The 25,063-nt window shown below is 46.6% G+C and overlaps 1 protein-coding gene across 2 annotated transcripts; it reads right to left on the minus strand.

Moving 5' to 3' along the window:
- Positions 1-303: 303 nt before the first annotated feature.
- Positions 304-7,367, minus strand: IRX3 (iroquois homeobox 3). 2 transcript variants are annotated; one of them, XM_082230905.1, is made up of 4 exons: positions 6,610-7,366; positions 3,338-4,529; positions 2,022-2,088; positions 304-669 (listed from the first exon to the last, which is right to left on the minus strand). In XM_082230905.1, exons 1-4 carry the CDS (start codon positions 6,829-6,831, stop codon positions 615-617), a joined length of 1,536 nt encoding a protein of 511 aa, XP_082087031.1. In that variant the 5' UTR covers positions 6,832-7,366; the 3' UTR covers positions 304-614. The 2 variants fall into 2 exon arrangements, with proteins under 2 accessions (XP_082087031.1, XP_082087032.1); XM_082230906.1 differs by lacking the exon at positions 2,022-2,088 and having other exon boundaries at positions 6,610-7,367.
- Positions 7,368-25,063: the final 17,696 nt, after the last annotated feature.

Genomic DNA, 25,063 nt, shown 5'->3' on the forward strand with positions numbered 1-25,063 from the left:
GCTCTCTTTAATTCAAATGAATACGCACACACCTCTCTTTCCTGTACACAAACACACACTGTTGACATTTTCTTCTAGCTAGCTCACACAGCTGCGTTTTGTACTCAGGATTGCTACTGATTTTCGTTCTCGCAGTTATAGAAAATCAGGATTTGGAAGCCTCTAAAGACGGCTACCCTTCTGGAAATCTAAGCACAGTGGGGAATCTTCCAAAACTAGTTTAAAAGTTTCCCAAAGTGACAAAAGGAAATAATAATGATAATAATAATAATAAAAATAATAATTCACGTAGGTATCAGAAAATTGTAGTCAAAGTGGCAACAGTTTATTAGCCAAAAATATATACTTTCTTGTACAATTTGGTTCACACATATGTACATTTTTTTTTCCTTTTTACTATATATACAAAAAAGAAAATGAAGACGCCTATTTCGCACTGGACTTCCAAAAAACCTCACGAATTCAGCTAATCCAGATGATAGCACAGAAGCAGGGTTTTTTTTTTTCTTGGTTTTTGTAATTTTTTTCATTTGATACATGGACATGCTTACAAGTTGTAACTATACAGAGAATTTTATTTTACAATCATTAGAACAATAATTATAAAAAATTAACTATGATGATGACAACGCAGATAGAACCATAGCTGCATCAAGTTGGTTCTGAGGCCTGGAAGAAAAGGAACACAGAAAAAAAAGAAGATATATAGATATATATCTTGAATACTGATTTCTCTGATCATCTAATAGGCAGCCAGAACTGGAGACTGCAGCGGAGCTTATACTTTCTTTAACGTGGAACAAAAAGTCTTTGAAAACATTCAAAAACCATGAGCAAAAACTACTCCAATTTTATGCGGAGTGGGGGGTGCCCTTTAAAGGCTAACAGATTGACTGCAACATAAGCTTTTGCGGAGTTCTGAAATGCACTAACCCGCCTGCTCCTTTGCCTTTAGTCCATAAAAACTGATGCCACAATCCATATGTTAGTCTTTAAGGTGTCGGGAGAATCTTTTCTTAGTTTTGCTGCAGCAGATTCATGTGGCTAACCCTCTGCAGTTTTATAGCCACTCTAATATGTTAGAGACATAATCCTTTTACTTATTTTTTATTTTATTTAGGCCAAAGCGCTGTGCATTTTTTAAGCACTATCAAGCAACCTTGCAGTGAACACTATTTCACTGCTAAATGCAAGTTATGAAATATATGTACATTTATGCACAAGCATATGTACTCACACACAATCATGGCGCATTCTTCCTAGTCAACGTCCAGACACAGTTGACATGCATATTATAGCCAAAGAAATATATGTGTGTATGCATATGCACCAACCACACAATTAAATCTATTCATTTCATTAGGGTGCATCTGTGTGCGTTTGTGAATGCACACTTGTACATAGCCAGGATTATACATATAGGTGTGCATGTTCAAATAAATATATACAGATATATCACACACCTAAACTCCACAGGTATGCAAGAGAGCATAGTTTACATTGGCTTGTCCACCTTATTTCATAGACTAAACCAATATTTCAATTTGGCCAATTTTGGACTGGAGGATTAAAAAGGAGGTGATCAGACTGGGAATTTTCTGCTTCCCTATATTGATTTTAACAAGACTCTAAAGAGTTGCAGAGGGGACCTTTGTATCTCACAAACACTAGTTGACAAATTCTAGAAAACTGACTCTGCAATCTTTCCTTAGTGCTCTTATCTAACATCACAAAAGTGCACTAAAGCTGGATTGGAAAATGAATCTCAGAGGGACTGGAACCAAACTGGCCATTTATAATTCTTCCCCAGTCCTAAATATACATGGTGGGGCCCAAATCCCTCACATGTTTACTTGGAAGGAAGTGCAAGTCCTGGTTTCAGTGGCATTTACTCCCAAGTAAGTATGCAAGAGATTGCATCTTGCAGGGCAGCAAGTCCCATTGATGTCAATGGGAATTGGTCTACAAGCAAATTCCTCTCCCTTTTTAATGTACCCTCTAGGACATAGATAATCTCTTACCGCCTCTGAACTGGTTGAAAAGCTGTCTTTATTAACTTTTTCTCTACTTCCAAGGCACTAGATCGATCTAAAACAAACAAAAGCAAACAAAGAAAAAAAAGGTTCCTTTAAAAAAAAAAAAAACACCTTGGATTTGCTTCTCTAAGGTTCCTGAATTCATGTCACTCTTAGCAACTTAGCTCAGTACATTCATTTTTTAAAAATGAAAAAATGAAAACCTATTAAAGAGAACCCAGATCCTAACCATGTCCAGTATTAAAATAAAAATGCTTCATTTCAGTGGGATTTTGCTTGATCGCTTCAGAGTGTGTGCTTAAGGTCACAGAACACCTGGATTGCCAAACCCATTTTACATGGAAGTAAAAAAACAAACAGACCAAAGACCCACACCTTTGATTTCAGTTTGGGAATTTCTTTCCTAGCAAATATAAGAGAGGGGTTTTTTGTGGGGGGTGTTAAATGTGCTTTTTAAAATAGGCAGATGATACCATCAATACAGAGAGCACCAATTCTGACCACAGCAACTAGGGTATCCCTAACTGGGAGAATGCAATTTTTTTTTTAAAAAAAGCTCCCCCAGTTTTGAAGGCAATATTGGTGGAAGTTGTTGTTTTAAAAAGAAAAGGCCCCAGGTAAAGGCCTTCTGATTTATTTATTACTATGTGATTCTAAATTGGGAGCCTGGCACTGAAGTCGATAGAATAGGAGACAGAAAGTGATCCAGCCATGATCTTGCATGTTCGTGGGCTGTGGAGAGATCCAGCCAATGTTTCTGTCCAAAATATAAACTGAATCTTTAGGCCAACTAAGAAAGCCTGGACCTCTTTTGGGAAAAGAGATATAGAGAGTCCAGAAAAGGGAGCAGTGAGGGTCTGACTGTCTTTCCCCGTCATAATGAATTGCTTCTTTGGGCTTCAAACCCTCGAGGAATACCTCCCCGCTTTCATCGTTTTTTATTCCACCTACTCTATTCTGGAGCTTCCTTCTAAGTCCCCCTTCCTTCTACCATTTGCGTTCTTATAAGTTGTTTTAGTGGTAGCCAACTTAATTTTAATCAGAGTAGACCCACTGAAATGAATGGACTCAAATTTCTTCAGGTTCATTTCAGTGATGTCTAAGGAAACTTAATTGAATGCCACATAAGTCTCAGGGAATAAACGCAGCCTCGCATACAAACCCACCCTAGTTCACACTTCTCTCCCCCACGTAAGTCCCATGGATCTTAGGGTTGCAGCCAAGTTGTTTCCCCCCCTCCTCCCCCCACCTTGCCTTTCCCCCCTCTCAGGTATACGCCTCCCTCCCATCGAATGGGTTACCTGTTCCGGAGGACTCCGCGCTCTGCGCTTGGTCTGCGGGTCTGGAGAAAGCCGCGATAGCCGCCGCGCTGGGGGCCGCGCTGGGGTTCGCCCCCCCGAGTCCCAGCAGGTGGGGAGTGTTCAGTAAAGTGAGCGGGTGGGGATGGTGGTGGTGGTGATGATGGGGGTGGGCCGAGAAGGCCCGGCTGGACCAGTTAGCGAATTTGCCCAGAGGGCAAGAGGCGACCAGTCTGTGCGCGGGGCCCGAGGCCGTCGGAGGAGGCTGCGGCGGTGCGGGGGCTCCCACCAGCTGGAGGGTCTGGGGGGTGGCCGCTGCCGCAGGGGGGGAACCTCCGCTGGGGGGAGATTTCCGCGACGGGTTATCCGGGCTGGTAGCCGTCTCTGCTAAGGACCAGATCTTGGGCTTGGGAGGCTGCGCTTGCGGTGCCAAAGCGGGGCTTGGAGCCGTTGGGGGGGACGCTGGGGAGGAAGGATGGCGCTGTTGCTGCAGCCGCTGCTGCTGGAGAGCCGCTGGCGAAGGCAGCTCGCCCGACGAGGCGCGCTGACGGGCCTCCATAGCCTTCAAGAAGCGCTCCTGAGCTCCCGGCAGGTCCTCGAAGCCGTCGGAGCCCTCCGAGTCGGTGGTTTTGGCGTCGGAATGGAGGAGCACCGAATCATCCGGCGGTTCCTCGTCCTCTTCCTCCTCCTCCTCGTCCTCCTCCTCGTCGTCCTCCCCTTCCAGGAGAAGCTGCCCAGCTTTGGCCCCTGGCGCCCCGCTCTCCATATTCTCGGTGTCGATGTTCTCCAGGTCGATCTCCTCGTCGTCGGGGTCCCGCTTGTCGCCTTCGCCGTCCTCTTCGTCGTGCTCGCTGCCGTAAGAGTTGCCCTCCTCGTCGGTTCGGCTCCGCGGAGCCCAGGTCATTTTATTCTCCTTTTTGAGGCGCCGCCGGGCGTTGGCGAACCAGGTGGAGACTTGCGTGAGGGTCATCTTGGTGATGATGGCCAGCATGATCTTCTCGCCTTTGGTGGGGTAAGGGTTTTTCCGGTGCTCGTTCAGCCAGGCCTTGAGGGTGCTGGTGCTCTCGCGGGTGGCGTTCTTGGGCCTCGACGGGTCGCCAAACTGGTACTGCCCATAGGGGTAGAAAGCCGGGTGGTGGTGAGGAAAAGCCGGGTGCTGGACGCCGGGGCCCTCCTTCAGCTCATACTGGGCTCCCTGGAGGACAGAAAAAATGGGGAGGGGGGCGTTACACAGAGCACCTAACGGTTAGCCATGGAAATGGGCTTTTTCAAGGAGGAGAGAGCCCCCACACCGGTTCAGTAGCCCTCTTGACTCCCAAAGGGGTGGAAGATAAGTCGAGCAAAATATTCGACGGGATCAAATGAATCAAGGGCTGCGCGGCTGTCATTCTGCCGGGTGACGAAGAGCGCTGTGAGACTCGGAAGCTTGCCCTTTTAAGTTCGATATATATATATGGAGAAGTGTGATTCCGCCTGCAGTTTCATAATAATTTCTCATTTCAAAAGTTATAAAGGGGATTGATGTGTATGCGGGGGGGGGGGCGGTTGGGAGGCTGCCTGTTATTTCCCAAATCCACAGAGTTCTAGAGGAGTCCCAGCCAAGTTTCTCGCTCAGTCCTTTTTGAAAAGTATTTTCAATAGCGAGTTGAACGCGCACACGCGCGCGCACCTCGCTCACGTTTTTAAAACTTCTTGGGTCATTCGCATGCAGCCCTGGCCTCCAGAACTCGGGAAACACAATCTCGAAAAGTAGCTGGACGTTATCACATATATGACAGAAGTAAAATAGGTTTACGTATATATTCACACACACGCACAACCCCCAAATGAGACGTGGTGTGGGGAGACGAGAGGGATGCACAGCATATGCCGTGCATTTAATGGGAGATCCTATTAAATCTCCCATGGTTTCCTTGAGAGAAAACATAACAGATCAGGGGCTGATGTTGTTTTTAATTCACCGCTTGCAACTTTGCTTTAAAGAAACGCTCATGCTTAACTTGACAAAATCTCTGCTCAAAGTTTCTGCGTGTCTCTCCTCTCCCCCGCCCCGCAACTTGCACAACGGAGGTGTTGCTGCTAAACCCCCTTTAAATAAAAAAACAAAGCACCCTTTTGCCTGACGATTCCTCCGCGCGCTAGATGGAACTGTCAATCAACCGCTCACGGAAAGGAGGAGAGAGAGAGAGAGAGAGAGAGAGAGAGAGAGAGAATACCAGCGCCCATTTGTTTTGATGGGTGGGGGGAATTGTATTGGGGGAATTGTTAGATTTCCCTTTTTCAACTTTCCTTGGGGAAACACGGGCCTAGGAATGGCGCTCTGAAACTATATTCAAACTCTCGAAGATATATGGACAACAAAAGGACTCAGTAACTCCTTCCTACAACTCTCTGTTGAAATCAGGCTCCCTTGTATTATGAAAAACCCGAACACTTTATTTTCTGCTAGGTTTGGATCCCCACAGCAGATCATTTTGCTTCCAAGGCTTATTATTAGTAACATGATTACTGATTTTCAAAGCGGGATTCCGACTCCCCCCCACGTCTCATCCAGTGCGTGTTATTCACAAGGAAAAGACACAATATGGACTGTTCTTACTTTGAGAAAAGACGATCAAAGGAACTCACGGAGGTGATTCTCTCTCTCCCCCTCCCCCCCCGCTGCCCTTGGTTCAGTTCAGTTCTCCACACACCTGGAATTATTTGAAAGCTGCATTGAAATTAATACGGCCCATTACTTCCGACTAAGCAGTGGTTTAGGGGAGGCCTCTTTTTAAAAATATAAATAAATAAATAAAAATTTAAAAAGTCACGGGGGGGGGGGCGAACTGTGTCCCAAACTCTGCGAGGTTTTTTTTTTAAAATAAAAAATAAAGCAGAGGCAGGAGTTTTTTGCATGCTCTTCTCAATCTGCCGAAGAGAGATTTTTAACCCCTCGCCTGCTCGGCCCACTAGCGCACCCCCGGGCCCAGATCGAGAGGGGGGGGGGAAACCAGGAGACCGAGCTGGTCACTTGCAAACCACCGCCAGCCAATTGCACCTTTTCCTGCGTCTTCGCTTTACGCCCGCAGCTGTGCAAAGTCACATCGCAGGCGGAGTTGGAAGAGAAAGAAAAGCTGAAGCTTCTAAAAAGAGAAAGAAAGGGGTAGAAAGGAGGACTGCGGGTTTTTAAAGGGGGAAATCTGGAGTTGGGGTGTGTGTGTGTGTGTGTCAGAGAGCGAGAAAGAGAAAGAGAGAGAGAAAGAAGAGCGGAATCTGTGGACTCGTCTCCTTACCAGCTGCGGGAAGATGGGTAGCTCGGCGGTGTACGGGAGGAAGGCTCCGTATCCCTGAGCAGCCGCGGCTGCCGCGTACGGCGCTCCGTACATGGAGGAGAGCACGTTGGAGAGCGTCCCCGTCGGGCTGAGGTCTGCCCCGCTTCGGGAGCTGCTGTTCCCTTGGCGATCCGACGGGTAGAGCGGCCGGATATACTGGTATCCCAACTGGGAAAATGCCATGGCGGGGTGGTGTGTGGTTGGGGTGGGGGAGTGGAGAGGCGAGGAGGGGGGGAAGAGGGGAAGGAAGGGGGGAAGGAAAGAGGGGAGGGGAAAGAGGGAGGGGGGGAAAGGAAAGAGAAGCGAAAGGAGAGAGCGCGAGGAAGGAAGGAAAGAGAGAGAGAGGCGCAAGAAGCGAAGAAAAGGAGCCCGGTCGTTCGCCCTTTGCTCGCCTCGCCTGCACTTTTTTAGTGCGTCTCAGAAAGTCTGCCAGGCATTGGCGGTGCCGGGTGGGTTAGCGGGGTGGGGAGACCAGGCGAGGCCGGGGGGGGGGGCTGCCGCTGTTGCTGCCGCCGCCGCCGCCTCCTCCTCTTCCTCTTCTTCGTCTTCTTCTTCCTCCTCCTCCAGCCGCTGCTGCGTAACGATCCTCCGTCTCTTTCTCCCTTCACTTTTCCTATTGATCTGAGTGGACTCCAGGTCAGGTCCTAACAGATTGCTGGAGATTATTGGAACTCCCGCCTTTGATTGACAGCCGGAGTCTCTCTCTCGAAGCTCCTCCTCTTTCTTTTAAGTCAGTCTCTCTCTCGCTCGCTCGCTCTCGGTTTCTCACTCGGGCTCTTTTCTCACTCCCTCCCCCCGCCACTCACGCCTTCCATTTACTGACGTCGCCGTCTTTTATTTGAGTGCTTTTCAAATCTGGTGGAAGCCATCGGCAATCAGTCCGGGGTTTGTACAAAGATTTAACTCAGTCTAGGAGAGTTGTTGCTTAAAACATAATAATAAAAAATATTATTGCTATTATTGTTTTTATTACCAGTATTAAAATAATCTCCCTGCAGAGCAAAATGTATCGACTAGAGTTAAGACAGGGATCCATGCAGAATTGTGGCACGCGCGGACTCCCTTCATTATTGTTGTTGTTTTTATTATTTTGCTGATTATCTGCACAAAATTAATCTCCCAAACTCCCTCGACTCCCCCCTCCCTCGCGCAAATTAACCTATTCATTCCTGGAGCTGTTGGACTGAACACTAATATAGATTTAAAAGTCTGCTTTCACTCTCTTTCTTTCGCGAACCGCCCCCTACCCACCGTGAATTTCTCTTTTCGCACCGAATTTTGAAGGAGTTTCTTTAACACAGTAGGTCAAAATACAGTAAAGGTGGAGAGAGAAAAAGGAGGGGGAAAATAAAGTGAGACGGGGGAGTTAGCGAAGTTAATTTCCCTCCTAATAAGAAACTTCAAAGGCTTGTAGGTCAGAATTTTGACATCAAAGGCGAGAAAAGAAGGCAAATTAAAATTTTAACAAAGGAGACGTAGGGGCAGCCCCGTGGGCCGTTGGTAAATAAGCGGTGTGAAAAAATGGGGTGGGGGCCGGTGGTTGGGAGACACCACACATGCAGACAAGGAGACAATGACAGGCATCTGAATGGAACTCATTAAGGGCTTTTTGTCTTGGTGCTAAAACTCTAATTAGGAAATTTATGATCGTTTTGCTCGGTCCCTGGGTTCTTTAGCGGTGCGCGCAAAGGAAGGGCGAGGTACCACTTCCCTGAGTACCTGAACCAGACAAAACTGTAAGAAAATCGCAGGAGGGAAAGAGGGTTTGTGGGCATGAGAGAGGGGAGAACTTTTAGGGGGAAAGACCCCCTTTTGGTTCAATTATTGCTGGATGTTATAATCGGACGTTGTTCCGAAAATTGCCACCACCACGTCATCATTTTTCTTTTGCAAATGCACGGGCATTTAATTGACATGTGCAGGGCGAACTTGCACGTATTTACTCAGAAGTAAGCTCAGTGGGGCTTAGTCCCACATGTAAATATTGCAACCGCACTGACTTAATTTACCCTCACCCCCCAGCGATGGCAAAATTGCTTCTTCTCTTGAGAGACTTATTTTGCTGTTCATGAGACTCTACTAACCTTTTCATATTCTCACTCACTCTCACACACATTTTACCGTAGTGTAGATTTCTTATGTATGTTATTATGCGTATGTCGTTTGGCAGCCTTTTCCAGCCTTCGGTTTACGGTCATGCCCTAATTTACGCATAGTTTAGTATACACGCACAGGCACGTCTGCATGGACATGGTCGCCTCGGTGCACGCGCGTACACATCAGCAAAGCGTCTTGCGACACTTTCAGGGCTAGCAACATTGGCGTCAGCCTTTAGTGGGCTACAGTCCATCAGATGCATCACAGGACCTATTTATATAGATTTGGCCATCTGCTTAGGAGCCCCTACGCACCTTTACAGGGAAGTAAGTCCGGCAGATAAAGTTCTGCTCAGAACTCACCTGGGGACATGAGTTTTCACTTTGTGGAATATCCCCTCCACACACACACAAAAGAAAAAGTTTCTAAGCGTTTCAAAGTTACGGTTAACGTGGCATCGCAATTTCTCCTCCGTTTCCCGGATCCCGCTGGGTATATTACTTCTTCCACAATATATCTTGAGTGCTCTCAGATAATCGCCCATTGTCCCCTTCCTCCCCCCAGCTTCCAGTCCCGTCTGGGTTTAATTTTATAACTCTATTCCTCTTCTTTATTATTATTTATTATTATTATTTAAAATGAAGTGCATGTCGGATTAAACAGTTCGAGAAATCGACCTTGATAGCTTCCTCTCGTAAACCTCTCCCGTCTTGTAATAAACGCGGATTATATCCAATAGCAAGAGTCAGAATTAAAATTCTCGGAATCAATAGCGAGCAATCTCGAAGAAACATCTCTAATCGTATTACGCTCCTCTTGATAGCTTTCCCTATCTGCTAATCTAATGCAGTCTTCTCTGTATCCCATCTCCAATATTTTAAAAACTTTTCCTCTTGGAGTTTTAGAAGTGCCGTGTGATGGGTGGATATCCCAATATTCAACTGAGTTTCGATATTGTTGTCATTATCGTTATTAAAATATGGGAAGGAGGGAGCGGGGGAGGAGAGAGAGAAAGAGACAGAGAAGCACCCTCACGAGAAAACGCCAGCTCCCCGTTTTACTTGCTGTTTTGTTCTATATTATTTTCAATAACCTAGTATCTTCCATAGGTTTAGGGTGGTGGTGATTTGGCAGAGCTAGGACGGGAAAAGTCGGTTAGAGACCAAGGGGAACAGGAAGGGAGAAATGGTCGAAAACCTCACTCCTCGGTGCAATTTACTCGCGAGTAATCTTTGCCTCCTCTTCCAATATCGAGAAGGGACAGTCTCCCCAAGGAAGAAAAAGCAAAAGGTTTTGCCGATTCTGTTTCTTGGCATCAGACTGGGATTGGGACCTCAGCTCGTTCAAGCTGGAGTACCCTAAATAAATCTTAGAGGGTTAAACACACACACACACGTGTGAAGCCTGGAGGTACTGTCGATACCATAGTCCAGGCGCACACGCGCCCTTCCTTCAAATCTCCAGATATTCTATGTTTCCCCTCTTACAGCCGTCATCTCACTGTCCTGCATTGCAGGACTGTCGTACGGATCGGCGGGGGACGCTTTGAACCCTGGAAAGGGCCCTGACCGGAGTTCAGCCGTCCTTAGCTTGACTACAGGCGCCTTTCAGTGGCGTGTAAAACCAATATACAACAGACGCGTGGGGAAAAGAGTTGGCCAGCTTGCATTGCAAGCGGGCTGCGGAGAGGTACTGGTGGGGCGCTTCGGAGACCAACGGGCGCTGTACCCGAGAGATGCGCGTAATAGCCTCCCTGCTACGGCTTCCCTCGTCCTTCCTTTAGTGAAAAGCAGTCAGCTGGAGGAGGAAGACCGGCGGGCGGTGGTGTGATGATTAACCCCTTCCTTTCCGGTCAACCTTTCCTCTCAAAAAAAGCCTCCTTAATTGCTTAAAAATAACAAAAACTGCAAAGCGAGAAGGTGTGTGTGTGAATATTTGCAAGCCTGCACGTGTACTTTATATATGTCAAAAGTGTGTGTGTGTCATCATGGGTGAGGTATATTAAAATTAAATCGTGCACGAATTTTTAACAATGTGATTTTAGACACACGCACCCATTGTGATCCTCAACTTCTTCATTCATGGGAGCGATCCACAGCCCAGCCTCTCTGTTTCATTGCCAACGCCGACAGGTAGCTAGCGGTTCTCCCAGGCTCTCAGACAATGAGTTTTTCCTCCGCCCCTTCCTGGTGACGCCGGGGATTGAACCTGGCACCCTCTGCATGCCCAGCAGATGCTCTACCAATTGAGCCACGGTCCCTTCTTCTCCCGGATAAACTCCGGAGCAGCTAGGTTGAAACAAACCTCCTGGGTTCTGAAATCCCCACTACGTTTCCTACCATGCTTGGTTTCCTCAAGAAAGGGTGGTGGTGATAATTTTTATAAACAGCATTATTCAATACAGGTCGAGCCTTTTAATAAGGAAAAGAGACACGTGTTGTGCAGGGCTTGGGACTTTGAGCGACCTCCCTCCTCTCCCTTCCTCGGTTCACGGTCCCGGGGGAAGAGAGGGGCAGCTGGCCTGGTGGGACGCTTCTAGCAGAAGCAAAGGTGGAAGAAAAACTGTTGGGCGGCGAAACTACAGTTCCTGTTTGTCTCTCCCCATTCCCAGATCAAAAGGGGACACCAAGCACCCCTCTTTGATTGTGGCAGGTGTGGTGTGGGAGAGGAGGTGGTGGGAGCATTGTAGTGGTGAAAAATGAATGGGGGAGCGCAGGGAATGGACAAGCCAGTACCTAGAGGTTGTGTGAATCGGGGAGCAAAGGGAGGAAGGAAATCTCAGAAGGCCGGTAAGGGCGGCTGGTGGCGAGGCGAGAGTGGAGGGTGGGAAAATCCCAGCAGGGGAAAGATCCGCAATCCCAGTTGCACGTGGAGAAGATGCACGGAAGGGCAAGATGGAACGTGTGAAGCAGACGCGGGGAGCCTTCGACTCTCCGGATGTTGCTGAACTACAACTCCCATCAACCTCAGAGAGACTGACCGATGGATATGGTTGGTGGTTGTAATTCCGCAACAACCAGAGGGCCAAAGGTAACGATCGCCTGGCGTGCAAGGTGGCAGATTCATGTCTGCGTGTTGACGGGATAAGCGTTTGTAGAAAACTTCCACAAGCTGCAAATTTTAGGGAAGCGAGCCACCGAGGCGGGGAGAAGAGGAGGCCGCCCCGGTTCCCGGCCACGGGCTCTGCCAAGAAAAGGAAAACCAGCCCGGGCAGAGCCACTAGCTCTCGCCGACACGTGTCTTCCGCCTGAGATCTGTCAAAAGCCAAGAGCTTTGCTTCTTGATCTGTTATCCCGGGACTAAATAAGAAGCCACTTTTATTCCTCCACCCCTCCCACTTTAAGGGCTTCATTTGTTTTTGACAACTGTAATCATATTATATACTGCTACTTCTACATACCTGGTCTGGGGCGGGGACGGGTCCCGCACCTTTCGCACCCCAGTTCTAGACATGAGGAGAGGTACATGAATGAAGTGCATTCTGTGCATGCTCGAAAATACCCTCGTTTTGCTCCTCTTATTAAAGCACTTGCTCAAATATTAAGGCCTTCTCCTCCCTGGAAGGAGGAGGAGAGAGAGGGATAAAGAGAGAAAAGCCTTTCTCTTTACCGTCCTCCTCCCTCCTCGCGCGGCACAGTTTCTATAGGGGTTGTCGTCCTCTGTGGGTCTGTTTCCCGCAGGGCTCCTCTGCTTTTAATAGCTGGTGGGATTTCCACAGAGAACTCATTATTTCCCAATTGCTTAGTTAACATCTCTCTGCTGAGATGAAAGATATCCCTGTTGGATTCCTGCCTGCATCTGCAACCGTTAAAAAGAGCCTTTGGATGGGTGGTGGTAGCAGTAGTGGGGAGTCCATTCGTTGTTGTTTTTTTAGATGCTTCCCCCAAGCTTGCGTCTCCCCCAAGCCCCACACATTTAGGCTGTCGGGTTTTTGCTTTGTCTTGCTTTTTGTAAGGATGAATGTGCGTATTTGGCAAATAGGGGAGGGAATTGGCATAATCCTAACATAATTATGTATCTGATCGCATTTTATATCGCACTTCTTCTCCAAGGAGCTCAGGGTGTCGTACATTGTTCTCTCCCGCCCCTCCGTATGATCCTAACAACAACCCTGTGAGGTCAGTTAGCCTGAGAGTTGACCCAAGGTCACCCACTGAACTTCATAGCCGAGGGGAGGATCTGAACTCTAGTCTCCCAGGTCCCAGCCCAGTGTTTCTCAAACTGGGGTCCCCAGGCGTTGGACTACAACTCTCATCATCCCTGAGCCCTGACCGTTGGCCAGCTGGCTGGGACTGATGGGAGTCATAGTCCAAAAAAAAACAACAACATCGGGAGAGCCCTAACTTTAGCAACCCTTGCCAGGGGTGCCAACCTGAATAAAATATTGGGAGGCCCAGGTAAATCCCGCCCCACATAATCGATCACATGACACAGTGTGTACACACCATTTGAATGGCAACACTCATCACCTTTGGGGGGCCTCCCCCCAAATGTTTTATTGGGGAGACCCTAAGTGACCTCTGCCCCTGGGAGTTGGCTCCTATGTCCCTTGCTATACTTGAGGAAGGGAGCGGGGGAGAATCTCGCGGGGTGGTGGTGGTACTGAGCTATTCATTTTCACTTTAACCTCAAGCATAGGAGCCAACTCCAAGGATCCGTAGGGGCTTCGGCCCCCACAATAAAATATTTGAGGGGGCCTGGCCTCCACAAAAGTGATGGGCATTGCCATTCAAATGGTGTGTGTGAATTGCGTCATGTGATCGATTATGCGGGGCGGGGCTTACGTGGTCCCCCACAATATTTTATTCAAGTTCGCACCCCAGACGTCAAGAGATCCGTTAGTATTAGATTAAGGTGCCCGTCTCTTCCAGCGTCCAGCTTCCAACAGCGTCCAGCCAGATGTCTCAAGGAAGCGATGGTCTCCCGCATCTGGTATTGAGAGGTATACTGCTCTTGCATATGGAGGCTCTTCCACAAAGCATCCGTGGCAGGCGGGTTGAGTCTATTTCACAGGGCGAAGAAGATGGATCCGTTCCCCCTTTACAAAATCCAGCCATTCTGCCTTCTCTATCAAAACGTCATTTAAACGCAGCCTCCACACTTGGATTTTTGTTCACTGGGGCACACCTCTTAACAATTGTACCTAAGAACTGCGACTGAACTTTGCTTGGATCCTGCTCAGATCGCTAATTTACAACCATGCCCTATGCACGTTTCCTATGAAACAAATGCCTCTGCACTCAGTGCTGCTCCTCTCCAGCAAATGATCACCTAATGATAGCTTTTTCAGCTCCAGCCTAAGCAAGTTTACTTGGAAGTAAAAACCCGTTTCAGGCAACGGGGCTGGCGCGCCAAGCATGAAAGCTGAGCGGAGTTCCTGCATCGCAAGATGTAGTAGACGTGGGATCTTCCTCCAGACGTTTCGGGCGGCAGGTCCCAGCAGCCAATGGTCATAAATGATGGGCTCCGTGGCCAAAAACATTTGGAGGACAATCCCCACTCAGTGGGCGTGTCCTTGGCTCCAGTCACTATCTCACAGCGGTTGTTGTGAGAATAACATGGCAGAGAAGAACCGTGTAGGTCTCCTTGCGCTCCTGGGAGGAAAGGCGGACTATATATGTAAGTAAGGAAAAGTCCATGCTCCCCCTTAAAAAAATAATGGGGGAAAAGAGGAATTTGCTTTGAACCAGATCGCGGGCCTCCTGTCGGCCTCCAGCAGCTTCCATCACCTCTGAGACCATTGGTCATGCTGGCTTGGAGCGGGCGATAAGAGATGGACTCTGACAACTTTGAGGGGAGGGAACACAGCTTCCTGATCCACCCTGTAAACGCCCCACAGCGACGTGAAGCTAAAAGGTGTTAATTAAGCCATCCCAAGCAATAGGTAATTAAAAGAAAAGGAAGGTCGGGACGGGGGGGTGTCATTTAACACCTTCCCAATTGCTAGCTTCTGCTCGAGCCCTCCTTCTCAAAACAAACAAACAACAGCAACAAAAAACGGGACCCGCCGACGTTCCCTAAGCTACCGAAGAGATAGCGCTCTTCGCATTCCTTTAACCCATATGGGATCAATCTTGCGCTCGCCTTCTTGATCAACGATTCGTTAATTGCGGTCACGTCTGATCCGGGACAGCCAGCACAAAGCGAGACGGTCCCCCTTTCCTGGCTAAGGGGGCGCTGCCGATCTCTTTCCACCGGAGATCAACATTCCCCAACAAATACGGTTTTGCTTCATTTGCGAGAGATTAGGACTGGGGCGTCGCTGAAAACGTTTGTGGTTGTTGTGTCTACTGCTTCTTTTCAGTTGATTTCTTTTTCTTCTCCTCTTCGTTTTTATAAAATCTGCAAGGGTCCCCTGGGAAAGAGCGGGGAGTTGGTAGTTACTAACAATAATAAAGGGCCTTCCTATAAACTCCAGTTTACTTAAGAGTCTTGACAATAAATTGAGGTGGAGGGAGAGATCTGCTCTTCCACTGTTTTTATAAACAGTTCCGAGGTCTCAAATGGGTCCATATAGAAACCACATTAAAGGTATTTGAAGCTACCACCTTGTTGAATTGAAGCAGGTCCAGAACTAGTCAGTGCTTGGATGGGAGACCACCTGATCTACACCACCTTGATGGAAGATTTGCGGTAGATTTGAGTTTGATAACCTTTTGTAAACTGCTTTGGCAAACCTCTGGGAGCTATAAAGTGGAATACAAGTATTCAAAGCCATATGAACGAATGAATTGCCCTATGAACTTGATGAGTAGGGATCAGCGCTCAGATTGTAAGAGGGCAGAGGGGGCCTGCCCTGCTGAACTGTCTTTAGAAGGTGCGTATGTGTGTGTATGTATGTGTGTGTGTGTGTGTGTGTGTGTGTGTGTGTGATTCTTTGTAGTGTCACCTAGATAGTGGAATGCCCTCAAACTGATATTTACTTGAAGCCAACCTTGTTTTCATTTCAGCACCAGTTTAAAACCTAGTGATTTACTCTAGAGCTTAGTAATTGTTCCTCTCATTGTTAAATTTATAATTACTGTCACTTGTGTTTTAAGATTCTTTATTATTGTTACCCACTCCGCCCTCCCAACACATACACATACTTCAAAGATATACAAAAATACATACCCACTACAAAGTATTTTCACACTGAGATAAAACAGCTACTTAGTCTTCTTAGAAGGAAGTAAAGGCCAAGGAAGAAAGGAGAAACCTAAAGAAAGTGAAAGTGGGGGGGGGGAGGAAAATAAAGAAAATCCACTGCTAATGTGTGTTTTTTTATTTGTTGCTTTGATTGGTGTACCCTGCCTTGATATCCTTCACTAGGGAATCTCTCCCCCCACTCTGCATCTAAATTTATCAAATATCAAAACAATATAATTTGGAGTGGTGATAGGGAGGGATTTGAACTCCGGTCTCTCTTGTTTATATTCATCATAGCAGAGGAGTTCTCAGACTTAAATTCTGGGACTTCAGAGGGCCTTGTTGCCACATCTTTCACTATAGTCAAAACAAGGAAGCATCCGGAAGAATGTTCAGTTCGGTTCTGCCCCCCTTTCTACCATGGAAACCACATTTTCTCAAGGGGTTCTAACATGGGGCCCACAGAGACTTTCCCTGGTGCCTGTGGAATGCCTTCTCCTTGCTGAAATGAGACTTGAAAAAAGCATCCTATTGTTGCCAATAGCTTTGATAGCAGTGTGTGCTTAGTTGCGCTGTGTGTGCACAACAGCCTTTCCCATTTGTAAATGTGTCCGCATGCCCCCAAAATGCTGGTGACTTCTGCTTTCTCTGCACAAACTCTGCCCAGTTATCACTAAGAGGCCTCACTGCATATTGAATGCTCATATGACAATATAGTCTTCTGTACAACAATATTTCCATCGAAACAATTGTTTTAGTCATATATGCAGATGTAGTTATTGCTCAGTTGGTGAAAGCTCCTTTGATCAATGGATTAAGTTTTCTTTAAATGTGTGACACACCTGATAGGAATGTTTACTTGTGTGTGTAGCATTACGTCATATGAGCTGTAGTCCGAAGTGGAAAGCCTCAGAACGAGCAGATCACCACAATGAGAACTAGGCTTGTACCTCCTTGGTGGTGAGGAAAAGGCCCTTTGTGCATTCTCAGAAGCCCTGCCATGCCTGTTAAAGGTAAAGGTAAAGGTACCCCTGCCCGAACGGGCCAGTCTTGCCAGACTCTGGGGTTTGTGCGCCCATCTCACATCTATTGGCCGGGGGCCAGCGCTGTCCAAAGACACTTCCGGGTCACGTGGCCAGCGTGACAACGCTGCTCTGGCGAGCCAGAGCCGCACACGGAACGCCGTTTACCTTCCCGCTGGTAAGCGGTACCTATTTATCTACTTGCCCCCGGGGGTGCTTTCGAACTGCTAGGTTGGCAGGCGCTGGGACCGAGCAGCGGGAGCGCACCCCGCCGCGGGGATTCGAACCGCCGACCTTTCGATCGGCAAGCCCTAGGCGCTGAGGCTTTAGCCCACAGTGCCACCCGCGTCCCTTGCCATGCCTGTTACCCCATTGCATATTCCAAAACAAAACCCTCACATTATAAACAATTGGATCTGAGGTGAGCTAGCTCCTGCTCCCTTCTTCCTTTGTGGAAGAAGACATACTGTTATATTTTCACGAGCGCGCCTTAGATCTTGCAAAACATAAGGACAGCAGAGACTGGATCCAGATGGTGTGATAGCCTTCTGGAAAGAGAGAGCAAGCGCTCTCTGTCATTAAATGTGAAGGCAAAAGGATTTTCTTTTGGAGGTGGGGAGTTCAATTGAAGGTTATAAAGCCTCCATTTTAATAGGATCGAAGTGAAATTAGTTAATCTGGAAACACTCGCCAACAGCGGCTCCAGGAGTCTTAAGTGCTTTCTAAGCCATTTAGGGGGGGGGCGGGGGCGGAGAGAGAGAAGAAGGGAAGGCAAAGTACCTGCACAGAGAAAAAGCAAGTTACAAGAAAAATGTACAGATGTCCAAAGCATCTTTAAGTTCTGTGTGTTTAATTTTCCCCTATTGCAAGTAATATTGCTGCTTGTTCTTAACACTCCCATATCCCACAATATTGCCATAATGCTTCTCAATATAAGGACCAGTGCTTCTTAAAATCTAATAAACATAAGCAGCCTCTAGACTCATCTCACAATGAACAACCTACTGGGCAACCACTGGTGATCCTTTTACAAAATGTACCAAAGTATACTGAAGGTCCGTGTGGTTCCTGAGGTCTCATCTCAAATCATGCGATTATCATTGAGGCTTTAAACAAGCTAGATTTTGAAGGGAAGTGTAGCATGTATTCAAACCAAATTCCTTTAGGTCTGGGATAACTCGGAAGCAGGGGAAATTCAGGCCCAAAGATCAAATTCAGCCTGGCCCCCCAGGCCTCTCTATCTGGCTCTTGGACTCTCCCCAGACCACACCTCTTTCCCCTAGGTCACACCCCTCACAGACCTTGCTTCTCCAGGGCTTTTGCCTGCCTGGAATGTGCCCTTGAACCGTGATAATGCCTCTGGCTTGCCTGGATGGATGATAAAGTGGCTTATGGCTCCCTGACGGTTGCCAATGAGGGATCGTGGCCCTCAGATTGAAAAAAGGGTTCCTTTTTCTTTCCTGCACTAAAGGTTATAGCCTGTGGTTTATCTTCTCAGGCAAATCAGGTGACTGCCTGGAGTGCCAGACTTTGTGGGGAGGGCTATCTATCTATCTTAGCTCACTCTGTACTCAGCTGTTGAAATAAACAGGCCAGGGTGATGCTGGCATCTCTGATGTTTTGCTATCATTGCATTAGCCTTCTTTTTAATTTGTATTTTTGTCTTTTGAAACTCATTATTGGGAAGGACCTTAGCATCGTGGGAGGCTTCCCATGCAAATGTTTCAGCTTCAACCTCTGGCATCCCCAGGTAAGGTTGGGAAAGATTCCTGCCTGGAATCCTGGAGAGCAGCTGTTCTGGCAGCAGAGCTAGATATGGGCAATGTGATGACTATATAATCCAGGGTGGTTCCCTGTGTACCTAATAAAAGGTACTACATCTGTACCCATTCAACATATGGCATGTTAGAGCTTGTGATCAGATCCGTGGGCATGAATGCATTGTCTTATGTGACAGCGATAGATCATGCATCATTGTTGCGATACGGCCTGCAAATTCAGTTCAATAAAGTAAACAATATATTAAAAGTTGGGTAAATGAAGGACAGTGCAATAATTAAATCTGCATAGATGACTAAAGTGAGCAACAATTAAATCTGCATATGTGACTAAAACAATTGTTTTGAAGGAAATATTTTTGTACAGAAGGCCCAAAAAGATGATCTCTTTGGGCATTCTGCCTATTCTGTTCCTTGCCCCCTTTTCTCGCCTGTCATAGTGGAGTAGGGATGGGGAATCCCTGGACTAGGGGCCAAATGAGGCCCTCAGACTTCTCCCCAGGCTTCACTCCTTGTGGGATGTATTATTACTAGAGCAGACAAGTACAACATTTTCCTGTTGCCTAGAATGGACATACAGGGGAATGTGGCTCCAGGCAGGGAGGACTTTTCTGTCATACCTGCTCTGGAGCTTCCTCTCCCTGTGTGTGACCAGGTAGATGGGGTGACCCTAGTTGACCAGATAAAAGGGCAGGCCACACAATCATCTCTCTCTTGGTCTCTTGGATTCTTCCTCTTGGACTCTTGCTCTCCTGGCTCTTAGCCAGCGCATGGCTCAACCTTCTCATAGGATGGAGCCCACAAACAGAAAGTCCGAGATGTAGCTCAGACTACTTTCCACTGTAACCACAAGATAAAGTGTGCCTTCAGGTTACTGCTGTGAACTGAATGTCAGTAAAACTTTATTCTTATTTTTAAAGAATACCGTGTTGTGTTATTATTATTCTAAGAGGGCAAATAAAGGGGAAACTTACCAGGAGCAATCCAGTCTGCACAAGCCAGACTGGATTGCTTAATCAAAGGATTCTAACAAATCATCAACTTGCTTCCAGTAAGTTGCAATGGGAATGTGCTCTGCTGTTTACTCACTAGCATGAGTGAGGAGGGATAATATCAAAATAATATATCCTCTCTGACCTACCTTAACATTCCCACACTCCTTGCCTCTCCTGCTTTGCATTGCAGGCAAACTCTGAGTGGAGGACAGAGGTACATATGTTTAGAAATCAGCCTACTCTACAAAGGTAAAACAAAAAATGATGACTCCACCCACTATTGGCTATGGCTCCACCCATCACTAGCATGCAGCCCTCAGAAGTTTGCCCATAAGAGAATTTGGCTAATAGCTTCAGTACTTCAAAGGAAGCATATCCCCACACCCCACCACAAACTTAACGTTTCCTGGAATAGAATTTTCTCCTTACTGTTCCATGATTTCTCTGATTTGGAAAAACAAGGCCTTGAAGGTTGACTTTCCTCACCTCTTTTCTGCTGCCTTTCTTTATTTTAAACTTTAGAGGTATAAACTTATTTTTTTCCTGGAAGGCAGAAAGAGAGAGAGGAAGAAATACCCCCAACACCCTCCACCAATTAGACTGAAGTTTGTTCTAAAAAAAGGTTTTTATTTAAAAATCATTGTAGAACTGTTAGTAAATTGAAGCCTCTCAAAACAACTTTCAGATCAAACTTTTTGATTGTTGACCCTGAAGGTGATTTATAGTTTTATTTAACAAGTTATACACTGGTAAACTACAATAGTCTCTAAGTGGTTTACAAAGATACAATATAATCATTCATCATCACCATCATTAGTCAGTTAAAACTATAAACTCGAACTTCAGTTAAAATGCTTGCTGGAATTAGAATGACTTCATTAGGCACCAGAAGCTCCCTACAACTTCCTTTTTAAAATGTCAGTGTAATATTTAATGGATTTTTATTTAGCTTTATAAATAATTGCTACAATTTAAATCAGATGGAGAACCTGTTGCTCTGCAGATGTTGTTGGATTTCAACTCCCATCATCCCTGACCATTTGGGGTCCATGTTAACTGGGACTGATGGGAGTTGGAGTTCCATGACATCTGGAGAGCCACAGGTTCCCTACCCGTGGTTTAAACAGAAATACACTGCAGTGGAGAAGGCCATAGCTCAAGTGTGGAGAACCCTTGGCCCTCCAGATGTTGCTGAACCACAGCTCCCACCATCCCCAGCAAATGTGGCCAATGGGGGTTGTAGTTCAGCAACAGCTGGAGAGCCAAAGGTTCCCCACATCTGCCATGGGTAGGGTGTGACCTGTAAGGCTGCTCCTCCATCTGCTGCCCAGGTGCTACCTGTTGCTGTGCAACCCTGTTCACCCTTTCCTCTGGTTCTTGCTATCTAAACTGGATGCTCTTCAGCCTTCCCTCTAGGCGCAAACCAGATCTGAATCTTCTGTGCTTTGTGCCTTCAGACCACACACACAACACATGCAATTCATTCAGGTTCAGTGCCATAATTTGCCCTATGGGAACAAGGGCCATGCTTCTGGCCTGGGTGAACCAGGAGCTCACTGGGAGCAGAGAAAGCTGCTTAGTGATCAGCTCACCCCTAGTCCCAGAACCACCCCCCCAACACCTCCTACAAATGCATTCAATCACCAAAAAGCCACAGCCAGAAAGTATTGATGGAGACAGTAGGTGTGTGTGTTTGTGTGGCGAATGCCCTTTTGGGCATCTACATTCTCTTTCTTTGTCAATATTAGCTTGTTGATCTTGGCTGAGCTGGGCTTCTTGGGGTTTATTAGGTCCTTTTAAATCCGATTATTCTCTTTGTGCCTCCTCCTCACAGTTCCCCATTTTGGTATTTACCCTTGTATGTCCCCAATGAACTCCAATGCTTGCTCTGAGTTGAACATGGTCATGTGTGTGTGTTTGTGTGTGTGTGTGTGTGTGTGTGTGCGTGCGCATGGGGGATGGAGAGAGAGGAAGCCTCTCTTTCTCATCTCCCTCCTCTTCAATGCCAGCTCTAGCCAAATACTGCAGGGACGTGTTAATTAATCAATGTAAACACAACCTTGGGGTGGGGAGAAGAGGGTAGTGGCTTGAGGCCTCTTGAGCTTCCATTATGGACTCATCTGGAGAAGCCGGCATAATAAACTCATTTTCCAGTCTTGAGATCAAGGGCTCTAAGAGGTGAATGGGAGGCTTTTGAAACCAAAGCATGAAAAGCAAAACCCCACAAAAAACAACAACAGCCTCCGCCCCCTCCAAAATTTGGCTTTCTGTTTGCTCAGGCTGGCTCCCATGCAGGTGCTGCTGTTTAAACAGTAGATCCAACTCAATGATGTGGATTAGAAGGAGCAGTCAGGATTCAACAGCAACTGGATGCTAAACCTAATTCTGCAAGACTCTTCCTGCTCTTGTGCCCACGTTCACACCACACATTTAAGGCACCATGATACCACTTTAAACAGCCAAGCCTCCCCACCCCCCCATAATTCCGGGAGCTGTTCCTCTTCCACTCCCCCAGCCGCTGACCACTTCACATGTTCACATTTTGTAGATAAACCCATAAAATGTTTTATGTGTGCACCTGGACTTAAGCTGAGGACAGTGGTTCTCAATGGGTGTGGCACACCATACTGGTATGGCAGGAGAAGATGGCAAGTGTGGCAGGAAGATTCAAGGAAAACCAATATTATATTTTGGGAACGCTTCATGTTCTTATGCAGCTGCATTGTTTTCTACTTCCTGAGGGTACTGTGATCATATATTATAAAATAGTTGTGTTGTCTCTTATAAATCAAGCACTGTTGGGAGTTGTTTCTTTTTGTTTTCCAGTGTATTTCTTATCAATTAAAAATTTAGTGTGACATGAGCAAATTTTTATTCTCAAAGTGTGGCCCAGATAAAAAAATGTTTGAGAACCCTTGGGATCACTTTCCATTCTATCATTAAGTGAGAGCAGATGGGCAAGTATAAGAAACAGGGACTTTTCAGCAGTGGCCTCCAAACTGTGGAAAATCTTGCTCTGTTCTGGATTTCAGACAATGCATTTTATTCTCCTTCCACTTCCCTAGTTTTCTCTCCCCTCCCCTCAGCTGAGCATGCTCATTCTTCATTGGCTGTTATTTGAGGGAGCTGTTTTCCTTGAATTTCCACCCTAAAGTTTTTTTGTACAGTGGTACCTTGGGTTAAGAACTTAATTTGCTCTGGAGGTCTGTTCTTAACCTGAAACTGTTCTTAACCTGAAGCACCACTTTAGCTAATGGAGCCTCCTGCTGCCGCTGCGCCGCCGGAGCACGATTTCTGTTCTCATCCTGAAGCAAAGTTCTTAACCCGAGGTGATATTTCTGGGTTAGCGGAGTCTGTAACCTGAAGCATATGTAACCTGAAGCGTATGTAACCTGAGGCACCACTGTACTTCTGTTAGTAGTGGTTTACCCCATGCCTGTTAATCTTTCCCTTCTGTGTGTGTATGGTGAAAACTGAGATTGCTAGTATATCACTATCAACATTACAATAAATGTGACCGTTAACCTTGCACTTTCACTGCTGTATTGTCTGTTTTGGGCTTGGCCAACTGGTTAGGGGCCAAATATGACTCCACCCTGCCGAAAAGCAAATTTATTTGCCCTCTAGAGATCCCTGGTACAGTGGTACCTCAAGTTACAAACACCTCAGGTTTCAAGCGCTTCAGGTTACAAACTCCGCTAACCTGGAAGAGTTACCTCGAGTTGAGAACTTTGCCCCAGGATGAGAACAGAAACCGTGTGCTGGCGGTGCAGTGGCAGCAAGAGGCCCCATTAGCGAAAGCACGCCTCTAGTTAAGAATAGTTTCAGGTTAAGAGCGGACCTCCAGAACGAATTACGTTCGTAACCAGAGGTACCACTATAGTTGTGAAAATGTGTCTTCAGTGGAGATTTTGCAGCTGGAATTGCAAAACGCTCCAGTTCAATATATATGCTGAATCTGGTATCCCCCACAAAACAAATAAAAATATGTGCAGAATTTTGGACTCACTCTCGCATATCACTTTATTTAGAGGTGAAGAAAAGCAATTCCTTGCCCCATAATTTTGCCATCCCACGTGATCTGCTAGGCTATGGCCAGGCTGGCTCAGAAAATAAGCTGGGGGTGCATCGTGTTGTGCAGGGCAACACTCAAGTGGGGAGGAGACTCAACATTTCCTCATTTTTTGAAGCCTTTGATGCTGGGCTTGGGTGGTTCTGATGCTGATAAGCTGCTGTTTGCATCTCAGAGCTGTCTGGGGGAGTCTTTGCCAGAGACCTTCTCACCTGCTCTATATAAGCGCTGGGTTTTCACTTCATTCCATAGATGCTGCCCCCTTATATCAGTAACAAACAAGCATTGATTTTATGGTAAAGTCACTTTGGGATGGGAATGAGTAACTCCAGGCAGTGCTATCACTGTATTACATGGAAATGGCCCAGGTAACAAGATGAACATTGATTCAGCATTATGTTTGATCAATAATGAAATAAGTAACTTCAGGGCCAAATTAAAATGCAAGCTGGCTTAACACTGCCAGCTTCTGGGCTAAGTGACAAGGCTAATTCAGCAGGGAAATGGCAATATTTGCATTAGAGGCTGCATCTGTTGTCTAGCAGAAAGCGAGGTTGAAGGAGTGTGTGTGTTTGTGTGTGGGGGGGGGGCGGGTGAGGGCTTGGATCCATATCAGGGCTGCATGAAATAACTTCAAGGTGCTGCTGCTCATTTAAGGGACAGAACTGATTGCACAATATGGTCAGGTACAGAGGATCAGCACAGCTCACTCATTCATTCATTAAAAAAGAATTCTATACCCATGTTATAATTAAAAGTGGCTTTTGATCCCTCCAAGAAAACAACCATGAACAAACTGACAAAAGCATGCACACACAATATTTGTAGAATTTCCTGAAAATACTTTTAAAAACAGCAATAACAATAAGCTATGCAGCTCAAGGTGGAATCCATTGTCCTCTCCCTCTGCATTTTATCTTCACAACCACCCTGTGAGGTGTGTTAGGTTGAGAAACAGTGTCTGCTCCGAAGTGGCCCAGTGAGCTTTATGGTTAAATATATTCTTCCCCAAGCTAGTGCCCTCCAGATGTCGCTGGACTACAGCCCCCATCGTTCCTAACCATGAGCTAATGGGACTTGTAGTCCAAAATATATAGAGGCCACCCAACAGGAGGATGCTGTCTGAGCCATGATAAAATGGAGAGGGGAGAGAAAAACCTACGCTGCCTAGAACTCCTTGGAGTAAAAAATATATATAGCAGCAGCAATAGTAATAATAAAGCTGGGATGGAAAAAAATCCTAGGGCTGTGTCCACTCATGCAACATACTTTTGTGTACACAAACATCATCTTCCTCTCCTGCCTCCTCCAATGCCTTGCATA

The sequence above is a fragment of the Podarcis vaucheri genome, assembly GCF_965113315.1.
Source record: "Podarcis vaucheri genome assembly, chromosome: 7".
Lineage (NCBI taxonomy): Eukaryota > Metazoa > Chordata > Lepidosauria > Squamata > Lacertidae > Podarcis > Podarcis vaucheri.